The following is a 12,084-nucleotide window of genomic DNA, read 5'->3' on the forward strand; positions in this document are numbered from 1 at the left end:
GATCTGGTGATTAGAGTTGTTGCAAACTAAATAGGTATCAACCCTGTCATAATGTACTAGGACAGAAAAGCATTTTCAAAGTGCTCCAGTCTAATGAGATATTAACTATTCTTCTAAAATTTGCTTTGTCCTTATCATTAGAAGATAGAACACTTAAGGACCAAATTTTCACAAATTCATTGTTACACATCTGAAAAGCACACACCAATCATTGGAAATAACACACATTTTTCTCAAGAAATTTATTTACTTGCCTGTAGTATGGTTCTCAGTTTCTTTATCTATATACATTACCGGTTGATAGTAAATTATTGTTTGAAAATGTTCTTGGATGTTCAGAAAAAAACCCCTTTGAAATAAAATGTTATCCACATTTTCTCAGCCATAACTGCTTCAATATAATATTTGATAATTTAATATTTAAATATACTCCTTCAATAGTTACATTTTCAGTTTCTTAATGCATACTTGAGGTTTCTACTTCTCACATTCTCTATCACATTTTAGTGCTTGTTGTGAAAACAGGAAGCACTTCTTAGGTGTTCAAATAAACAGCTGTTAACATCAAAATCAAAACTTGAAATTAATATTTCAGATATTAATTGGCACAAGAGAAATTTACTGTAATAGACAATTCTCAAAACAAGGTATATCAATTGATACATAGTAGCAATTAATCCAATCAGAGTCTTACCATTAATTACTGGGGTATAAACAACAATTCCAACCAAGTTGGGATCAGATACAGTTGTGTCCAGAATAAGGCCACCAATACTGAAAACAAAGTACAATGTTTAGAATAAGGCATGCAAGACCATTAAAGGGTATTTAAAAAATTTTATTGCAGTCTGACTTGGATCACCTTTAAGCCAGGATTTTCATCTTCCCCCTGAGCCATTACCTCACTCTGAGCTACACACTAACATCACTACAGCCATTCTCTCATTAAAATTGGCTTCTTGTATAACAAAGACCACAGAGTATTAGCCAATTCCTCTACTTTTAAGATTCATAATTTCCACTGGATTAAATAATCTCTTAGATCAGTTATAAAATTTTAAGCCTAAATTCTAAAGGCTCCTTAACTGTGTCTCTTAAGTACAATCAGGTAAGATACACAGAGATATAGGATGACTGTCAAGATGCTTCCATGCAGCAAGACAAACAGACCTACCTGCTGATAATCATAGCAGTTATAACAGGCTCCCATCCTGAATGGAGGACAGTTCTGGTAGCTGGGTGTTTGGCAGCTATGACAATCCCCATCGGAGTCAGAGCCAAAAAAAAGGCAGCAACCAAAGGAGATACATAGTAATATGTCTCTAAAATAATAATAAAGGGAAAAAAACCCAAAAAACCTCTTTTACTCTCCAGATATTGCTACATGTTTTTCTTAATTTACAATTCTAAAATAAATTATGATCTATGCCATACAATAGAGGAATTTTAATCGTCTCCGTTACCATTACACCTGAAGTTTCAACTACTGCACTAAACAATATGGTTAATATTGGCCATCTGTGATCATTGTCTCTCATCTTCTCAAGAACAGAACCATGACTACAAAGAAGGAATTTTGAAAAGAATTTTTGTATGATGCTTTATGATAAAAAATACAGGAAAAATGTAGAATATAAAACATTATTTTGTAACTGAAGAAAAAATTTTAAAAGAAACTGAATATAATGAAAATGCATTTTGTTTATATCCAGATTCTTTGCATATGTACTCCCTTCTTCCCAAAGCAGGTAATCTTTCCAGAAATAGCATATCTAAAAAGATTCAAGCACAATGTGCAAAACCGAGACATTTGTATCAGTAGCTCAGTTGTTTCATAGCCAGTCTCAGTCTGAAAATTAACAGGCAATTCTGCTGCTTGCACCTACCCACGAGAATTCCATCCTATTTCATAGGAATACAACTGCAAACACTGGTGACTACCAGCATAAAGCTGAGACTGTAAAGTGAACAGATGCTTCCACAGAAAGAACACTACTTTTTTTTGATTATTTGGTTTTATAATCCCCTCCTCAAAGAAGCTACTACAGTGATCCAAGACTTCCTAATTGAACAGTGAGGTAAAAAATGGAACATTTATCCTAATGGCAAATATATAAACTGTGCAAATATTCCACTTTTAAATATTTGTTTTCTGAGAAGTGTGGTCATGTACCTAATGTTAAAACACATTTTGTCAAAACCTTCAAAAATTAGACAAGCCTTACAGCAAAATACATTAAAATAACAGGTTGAAATAGTTAATATAGATCACACAAACACTACCAAAGAGGAGTAGCTGGTATATAAAAAATGTTCTCACCCATGCATTATGGCTTATTACAATGGCTGCAAATCCAAGCAATTACTACTTTGATGTTACCTTACTGGATCTCCTTAAAGAATTGCTGTAGAATTTTTAGAAGTTACTACCTTTCTGTACTGAGTAACAACCTCTGCAGCAGAGCCAGTAGAAAACATAGTAAGTTATGCTTCCCTGGGCAAACTAAAAGTAGAAAGCTATTAGAAGGAGAATAAGATAAAGCCCAAAAGAGAAGCAATTTTTTCCTGTCCTTATGTGATTATTCTTACAATGTATTATCTCCCTTGTCCTTTGTGGGGTCTTTTTTTCCTCCTTTCATCTCTTTCTGTGACCTAAGAAGCACCAGTGAGAATACTCAGCCCCAGTCTAACTCTTGGGAATAATGAGGGAGTTGTTGTTTTTTTTTTAAATCCATGAGAGACTCTACTAGTAGAACATCTTACTACAAAAATCTAAAAAGATTAACCTTGAGATGTGTTTTTAAAGGAAGGATAGACATCTTCCTCTTCATATTTAATTCACAGAAGAAGCAAATGCATTTTACAATAGCTGAAGAATGGAAAGAGAAAATAAATGAATTCTCCTTTAGGGCTCATTCACTCCATTTTTTTAGATTTATAGCAGGCAGTTAACATGGGCAAAGGCATGCTCAAATATTGCAGCCTCTCGTAGAAATTAGAGGTAAACTGGAAATATACTGCTTCAAAACAACTGGTAAGAACCTGAAAACAATAATGTGAATCACACAATTTGTCTTCTCAGCCCAGATCAAACATATACTAACAGATACAAACATATATTATGCATATACTGTGAGAAAAAATGGAAAGCTTTAAAGAAGTTTTCAAATCATTACTGACAAATAATAGGCAACACAGACCTCCACGTTCACTGAGTGCTCCTATTGCAGAGCACTTCTTGTGTTCTGCTGGAGGAAATGTGCCAGGTGCCAGGGACGGTCCTGGGGAGCCCTCTAGTGCTTTCCCCCAGCTATTTAACAAGGATTCCCAGACAGCTCTTTTAGGGAGCTGCTAAGAACTGTTAACCTTTTACTATTTAAATCCCCATGTTTGATAACTTTTAAAGGAGATAAACCTTTAAGAAATTTTATATATATGATGGTGGCCAAACAAGGTGTTTCATTTGGTCCTGGCCTATCTAAAACTGTTACAGTCTTTTCCCCTGTATCTTCAGACTATACCATGAAGTGTTTTACCAACCCAAAGGCTGTACACCTCTGTTACAGACAAATATAAAGCTTGCATACAAATAATTTCCATTCATTCAGTGTTGTTGTCTGAAAACCATCCCATGCAGAGAGCAGCTGGAAACTTGCTTCATTAGTTAGGCTAATAGATTACAGGGGAAAATAGTTAATTGTGAACACAGTTCAGAAGTGAATCCCACCAGTTTCATTAATACCTATAAATCACAGATTTCTTTTTAGCATTCCCATTGGGCTTCTTATTCTAGCCCTGAGAAAGCACAGAAACAACAGAAAAGTGAAAGATCATAAGAATATCTGTGCTGGATGAGGCACAGTTCTCATCTAGTCCAGTCTTTGTCAGACTGTGGCCAACAATTCAGGCTTATAGAGAGAAGAAAAATTACAGGTTTAGAGTGATGCTTCTTTCAGCGTGCCCTGCCAGCCTCTGCTGAGGTTTGCATCAGGGATTTCACCATCTCTCAAGTCTCTTTCTGTATCTGTCTGGTCAGTACTTCTCAAAGAATTCCTCTCTGACTGGTTTATCCAAACTTTTCTAAAATCACTCTGGTCCTCTTAATGCATCACAGAAGTAAGTTTCACATCCCACTGATGTATTGTGTAAAAAAATTTCTTTAACTTTTTTTAACCTGCTGCCTAATCATTCTCTGAATGTCTCTTCCCTGCCTTTCACAACTTGATACATCTCTCCTGAGCTGAAGGTGCTCCATACTTTTATTCCTTGTTACTATTTCACAGTTCAAATACATGCATCTTGGAAACCACCTATTTCCAAGGGCTTTGTGGCATCTTCTTTCTTTAGAAAGACTCTCTTGTTTCCAAAAAGAAAAAAATACAAAGACATTGAAAAAAATAGAAAGAGTAAAAGGAGTCATTTTAGTAGTAACTCGATAATTACATCCTTCACCAACAGAGATATTTCCAGAAGACAGAAAACTGGGAGTAACTCTTGGAAACCCATTGATTCTTACCCCTACACATGTGGGACCTGCTTTCCAACTGTAGTGGCACAGAAAAATGTCAGTGGTCATGACAGCTAATAAAGCAGCAAAGGATCAGTTCAAACTGTACCCACTTCTTTTTTTATTCCTCTGAGACACATTAGAATATCTGTATCTGGAAATGTAAGTTTCTGGAAATGTGTGTCAAAGAAAATAAAAAGTCCAAGTTTCTTTACCCATCTTTGGCAGGGTTGAGGGGTTTTTTTTTTAGATTGATAGATTAAAAGGAATAGCATTTTATAAGAGTTTTTCTCATCAGAAGAAAAGAAAGAAGAGGCGATAAAAAAAATCTTCATCAATTTTCACTGTAAATTTACAAACTTCCTTAAAAGAAGTGTTTAAAAAAAGTATTTGAGAAATACAGGTATTAGAATATAATATGAAAGATTTAAATATAGATATGAAATAAACAATACTATTTAAGTTTTAACAAAAAATACAGAAAAATCTTAAAAAAATACTTCTTTGCACACTGATACGTTTAAGCTGACATCATGCTAACACTTTCTAAATATGAAAGATCAAATACCGAAAAAACATCTGCAAGTCACACTATGCCAGCTTGAGCCTTATTAGATACTTTTTCTGGCTAATGTTGAAATATTTCCATATGAAAAGGTCTGGACAATGAGCTGTAAAGACTATATGTGATGATATCAGCATCTCTGGTAAGTTGAGGACAACACAATATTTTATCTGTGATATATTATACTATAATTGTCTACAATTATGTCTTTTAAAACAATAAACTTTTAAGAGTTTCTATGGAATGAGTTAGTTGCAGCAATGATTTAATTTTGAATAAGGCTCTTAACATTCTTTTCTCTCTGTGATAAAATGTTTTCACATTATTTGTTTCTTCATTATTATGGTTTATATTTCACATGTAGGTTGACTGTGAGATTGCCAAAGTCTTTCAGATATTCCTAGACTGTGCCAAAGTTCAGGTCAGTGACTTCTATGATTTATTAAAAAAAAAGGAAAAAAAATCATGGCACTCTAAGATTTACCATTTAATGGTATAAATGCTGACAAATAAGTAAGTCAGACTAAAAGGTTTGCCAAACCTCTCCCTCTCGGCCTTCTCCCTACCCTGCTAACCCAAACAAGGTTCCTGGGGAGTCATACACATTTAAAAGCACACTTACCAAGGCAAGTGTACAGACCCTGACTTATCCATGCTAGTATGGCAAGGGTGATGAGGTCTCCAAAACTTGCTGCTATAGGAGTGGCAACGTTGTCAGGATTAATACCAGTCTTCTTAGATCCAACAATAACTCCAACCATTATCACTCCTAAATTCAACAAAGAAGACAATACAGTAATTCCACAGAAAACTCCAAGATTATGACAATTTCAAACTTAATAAATGAGAAGTCAGTGCTTTTTTTCCCAGGATGATTGTTCTTCCCACCTGATTGATAACTGTGTTTTTAACTTTTAGCTGTTTTATGAAACGGACACACACTTCAAAAAAACACAGTAAGCACACACAAAAAATCAAGAACCATATGTACAATAAACTACTTCGCTTATAACTAGAATCAGCACTATTGAAATTGTAAGGCAGGCATTTCCTGAAGAAAAAAATACGAAGTGTATTCTTTTCCAACCCTGGTAACTTCCGCTGACTGTAATTTAAATCAAGCTAGGCTGAAAACAACCTAAGATTAAATACTTTGACATCTGATATTGTGCAAGACTATCAAGGACTTAACACCAAACACCAAGAAGCTACATAATAAATTAAACCCAAGACAACGTATAAAAAATATTACTTGCTACAGACTTGAAAAAATTAATCAGAGGTGTTAATTTGTATTTTTTCCTATAAACATCAACACTAACTTTTGAAGAGTAATCTCCCTGCAAAACGCAAGTGGCTACTAAAAATGAAATTCTCATTGCTACAGTCTTTGCCACAACCTGAGTAACTTCCCTCTCATCATATATATAAGAACTTAACTGTATATGTTATCCTTTATGTTATATTATGTATGGTATGCTACATTAGGAGTTCACTTCCAGAGAAACTGCCTAAGGAATTATATACCAGGAATCTCTCTAAAGAATAAACTGGAATGATCCTTCAGGATCACAATATTTCAAAAGCACCTATTTCACATGTAGGAGGACAAGGCTTAGAAAGTCATTTCCTGTACTGGCCCATCACCAGGACAAAAACCAAAGTTTCTCTTCATGTCCGAATCACACATGAGAAGTATAAAAAATGCATTCATGTTCCTCAGTTCTTTTGCTGCCCTTAATTCTGCACATCATCAAACTCAGTGGCTTTTTAGTCGCTAAAAAACGTGTGTTCCTAATTCCATGCAAAACTTTAACAGTTTTGTAATTTTCACATAAGAAAGCATAGCAGAGCAGTAAAACAAGGAAGTTACCCATTTTACTTGACTTACTATTCTTAAGACTACTGACCATGTATTTTCATTAAGAATATGACACAAGTAGAGCCACTTTCCTCCTCCCCTTCACATCCATCAAGTACAATCTTTTATGGTTAAGTGTTTCCTGACAATTAGGAAGAGAATTAAATTCATCATGCCATATTGCTCCAGACAGACACTGGCACTGTTTGTAGAGCTGGATTTGAACTTGGTCCAAACTCTTCAAACAATGAGCCAAATTGTTCACTTCAGCAACAAAACAGAGCACAACACAAACAGTATGGGCAACCTGGAACTCTGAATTCAGTTAAGTTAATATCCAGCATCACTTGAGTGTAATTATAAACAAGTTTTACCTGCTTAGTAGTAAGAATATACTTTGTACATTAATGAATATAGAAGGCAGGGGGAGAAGTTCTGCATCATAATAGGTGAAGTCTCAAAACTATACTTTTTTGTTTAGATATGCTCAGGAGGTCATGCAAATCAAAAGCTTTCCAAAGACTATGACAGGAGAGGAATGCAACATGCCCACCTATATGGAAATTGCAAAAGGACATCTTATTCTCGGCTGGTTTTCAGATGCATTGTACCTTATTGGATTTAAATTTTAAAGGAATAGCAATGTAAGACACATTCTGCATCCACAGAAAAATAAATAACTGCACAAAGTAACACATGCACCCACTTTACCTTGTAAAAGAGAAGCTATGAAGGCAGTTGCTACACTGCTAGAACACAAAAGGACTGAATGATCAAAGCGGTATTTGCCTTCTGGAATCCAGCCCAATATGACTGCTGCCACTGCTGCCAGAAAACCAACTACTGTTGCCTGAACCTGGAAAAGAAAGTGAATTCATAAAATAATTGACAGACTTAGGAGGACCACAGAATCACTTGCTGTTAGCCTTTCCTCCTATCTACATTTACATGCCAGGTATAACAGGAGCATGCTCATCTATTTTGTAGAGACGATGACAACCTTGGATGATTGAAGAAGAAAAAGAAGAAAAATTTTAGGACAGCAGAAAAGGCTTTACCAGCATTTTACAGACTCCAGAAGAGCAAAAGTAAAATCAGGGAGAGGAGCTCAGTATTTACAAGAAGCCAATGCCTAAAGAAGCCTCTAAACCACTTAAAGTAGTGAAGTCACAACACAAATATTTCACCTCTGTTTTAGGAATGTTATAATATAACTTACAAATAAGAAATAGCTCTCAAGAAACAGCTGCCTTGGAGAGCATGCACTCCTTTCCTCAAATGGCCCAGCTATCTAAAATATTGTTTACTATCCACAAGCTCTACCACACTGCCTTTAAACATTGAATCCAATGCAAATATGGTACTAGAAACATTTAAAAGGTCAAATTCAAAAGGTTTTCCCAAATCTGAATTTTTTCTAAAATCACCCTTAGATCCTTTCTCAGGAAAAATGATGAAGGAAAAACCCTTGGTAAAATCATAAATAATACTTTACCTCTTCTTCTTCTAATAAATATAAGCTCATACTGTTTTAGAGAAGAGACAGTGTAGTAAAGCTACTTTCTCATTAACACTGTTCTTCTCCATACTTACCAATGTTTGTGATTTAACTTTTTCAATAACTTCACTCACTTGCTAGAACTAAATCAATAAACCCATTATATTTACCTGTTTTAAGGCCAAATTGCCAATTATTAGGTTCCATTTCTCAATGGGAGAATCCATTTTTCCAACATTTACCTATCAAAATTAGAAAAGAAATTCAGACATTTGGGGTTAAAACGGTATTATTTGAAAATACCCACAAATAATTCAGATAATAAAGTAAAACACTTGATTAAAAACAAGATATATCTTTTAAAGTCAAACATTGCTTTTGATTTTTAAACCATACTTCCAAAAGCAGCTAAATTTGATGCAGTTTTACATAGTAACTTGTATAACACAAGCTTGCTCTGCAAGATATAACAGCAACCTTACATTCCTGGAATGCCCAAGCACCACCAGGGATTAGATCAGTGGCTGGCAGATCCTGTTAGACTGAGCTTGTTTCTATGGTGCTTAAATTCTGAAGATAAAAAAATGCTAGAATCTAACACTGTTTAGCATCTAACTTTTCATTTATACAATACAGGTAGAGATTTCTGATGCTATAAATGATGTAAGTCCAATATTTAGGTAGTAGCCAAGAGATAGCAAATAAATTATTCTAAGAAATTTAAAAGTACATACATACCCTTTTATAATGTATTTCCTACTTTTGTTTTTTTTGAGTTAGAGGACAAGACCTAATGAACAACACAAACCACTGCAGTACGATCGTCTTTAAAATAACTTCCTTTTGGAGGTAACAGAACATTTTTTTACATGTTGAGCATAAATTTTAGTAGCTTTTTGTACAATACTAATTTATAAGGTAACATACTTCTCAAAAAACAGAGACACTTTGTGCATATATTTTTCATCTTGTGGTAATTCATTTTCAATAGATTTCAATTCAAATTTTTTTGCATTTTATTTCATTTTGTGATAGTAGTGACTTGAAAGGAACAAAGTATTAAAAGAAATGCTAATTCAAAAGCAATAAAATAAAGCTCTTTATCTCAATCACACTATAAATATTTTATAATGTTCAAACTACAGTGAAAGCTCTGCAAATACATCCAGTAAGTTTAAATAGTACAGCAGTTGTTTCAAGAACTGCTGGTAAGAATCTCCATTGCATCCTTCTTAAATATATACATGCTAAATGAATGGCAGGCTGTGGAGAGATTCACTTCTTCTCTCCTTTGAAAAAGTTTCTCCTTTGGAAAAGTATCAAAAAAATCCCTGTTAAAAAAAATAATCTTGCAAAATGCTTCATCTGGCTTAAAGGTGAGCTCCTGCCAAATGCCACAGCTCTTCTTTCTCCTACTGTCACCTACACACTCATATTTTCTGTCTTGAACCAGTTCATGGCACCAAAAATTCACTGATTTGATGGAAAGCACTTTTATTCAGGAAGTGAAAAGGGGTTATCTGCTATAAAATTATCTGATCCGTCACATCCAACCATGTAACCTTGCACAAGTGCTCTCAGGGTTTGGAAGGGGGAAAGAGCAGAACCACTCCTTGCAGCTGCAGATTTCCATAAACTGAGATCAAGTTTATTGTGATACTGTGAAATACATGGACCTAAACAAAAGGTTTGTAAAGTCATCCTGCTAATGTTTAACAACAATAACACACAGTCTGCACAAGTTTACAGAAATGATGGAATAAGTGGTGGTTTGGTGGTGGTGGTGGGTCATTTCTTTGGGGTTTGTTGTTGTTGTTTTGTTTGGGGTTTTTTGTTTTTGGTTTTGGTTTTTTTGCTGTTGTTGCTCTTTACAGATGAAAAAGGAACAGAGAAAAGACAGCAGTGAGAATTGAGACAATGAGAATGACCCAAAAAACAGAACAAAGCTGAAGGGCTGAAGTACACAAAACACAATATAAATACTGTGCTTGAATGGGCAGTTGACCTAAGCACATCTCACACAGTTACACCAGCACAGAAGCGGGCAGAGGGAGAATGGCACACAGAACTGCAGAAGCACCTTTTTGCTCTTTGCTGTCTGTATTCTACATGTGAAGTAACTTCTGGTGGGATAAAAAGAAAAGTTGTTTTAAAAACAGTAGGCTGTAAGATTGCCAGGGTATGGGGAGTTTACACTAACACAAAAGTGAAATACAAGCTATGCCCTGAGGCAGATGAAAAACACAGTCTTGAGACAAATTCAGTGAAATAACTGATTCTAAAGCGGATGGAAAATTGTGAGTGATGAGTAAGATGCAGCTAAAGGAGAAATGCGGGCAACAAGATGAATGAAAGTGACCAGACAACGCCTGAAACCGATGTACCATGGACAAGAAACTTGCTAAGACGACACTACTTTTCGGCTGACCACATAATTAACAATGAAGTAAAGATAATACGTTTACAGCTCCAAGAGCACAGACATGTCTGCAAATTCAGCAGCAATTATAAATTAGGTGAGCAAGCAGGGCATGAATTAACTCCAGTGCTGAACTCATGTCAGAAATTTCCTCCCAAAAAGGTAAAGCTGGTCACAGGGGCACAGTCTTGCTTTTACTTCAAGACAGGTGTCTGCTGGGGAGCCCGATAGTGCAAATGTAGGCCAGAGAGGGAAGATTAATCAGACAAGTGGGCTCCAAATAGCTGTTTAGATATACTCTGAATTAACATTCTCCTTCTCTTCTCACCTAGGATGAAGATGACAGGACCAAAGATTGGGTGGCAAAAGAGAGTAGGGACCAATGAAATCAATGGGAAGAATGCAATACTCAGAATGACCTCTTTCTGAGAGAACTGGCATGTCATCTGCAGGTCTAGCAGCAAGCCATCCCCTGTAACAGGTTTCCACAGCTTTGGTTTAGGGTTTTCTTTATTTGTTTGCTTTTCTTTTAGTTTTTTTTAAACATATAAAACCTACGTATAATCTTGTTAGCATGCCCTTGATAATGAACGATCTATACTGTTCTTATCTTGTATAGGATTGTTCTCTTCGTTTATCCACTGAACATGCAGCCTGTGCTGTGGAAACTCCAGCACCTTCCATCCGTGTGTGTGAGAAGGGGATCAGCTCCTGTCTTGCTAACAGCTGATGGATAATAAGAACTTAGGTCAGGAGTCACAGAGCAGAGAAAGGATCTGTGTGACCCTTTTCCAAACATCCCCTGAGAGCTGTGATGTTCACAAATGTGATGGCACTGATGAGCATGGGGAATTCAGCCACTGACCGACCCAGGCAATTTCTGGATTTGTGATCTGACAAAGGTCATAAGCTCAATTGAGGCAAAGAATTAAAGATCACATCAACTGAAGCAGAAGTAGTGAAGTGTATTCTGACCTTCTTTATTTTAAGCCTTTAGTAAGGCACTGGTAGATCTTGGACTTGGTGTATTTCTCACTATGGAATATAAGCATTTTAAATCCTCAGGCCACAAACTGTACCTGAGACAGTCAGAAACAAATTAAGCAACAGGTCAACAAAAACCAAAAGGTAAAGTAATAAACAAAAGCATTTATGCCTGACAGTAAAGGCAGTAAGGTTTAAAAACAAAACACTGTTAAGAACAGTAAGAATTTTCAGAAAAGTAAGAACAATA

General features: G+C 35.5%; 1 protein-coding gene across 1 annotated transcript in view; it reads right to left on the minus strand.

The window, feature by feature from the left end:
- Positions 1-12,084, minus strand: part of SLC41A2 (solute carrier family 41 member 2) — a 43,106-nt gene that overhangs the window by 21,045 nt on the left and 9,977 nt on the right. Inside the window, exons 4-8 of the mRNA XM_063395726.1 lie at positions 8,602-8,673; positions 7,645-7,789; positions 5,695-5,841; positions 1,175-1,322; positions 695-774 (exon numbers count right to left, since the gene is read on the minus strand). Of these exons, the coding sequence (XP_063251796.1) occupies positions 695-774; positions 1,175-1,322; positions 5,695-5,841; positions 7,645-7,789; positions 8,602-8,673 (592 nt within the window). The remainder of the gene's footprint in view (positions 1-694; positions 775-1,174; positions 1,323-5,694; positions 5,842-7,644; positions 7,790-8,601; positions 8,674-12,084) is intronic.

The sequence above is a fragment of the Prinia subflava genome, chromosome 4 (genome assembly GCF_021018805.1).
Source record: "Prinia subflava isolate CZ2003 ecotype Zambia chromosome 4, Cam_Psub_1.2, whole genome shotgun sequence".
NCBI classification, from domain to species: Eukaryota; Metazoa; Chordata; class Aves; order Passeriformes; family Cisticolidae; genus Prinia; species Prinia subflava.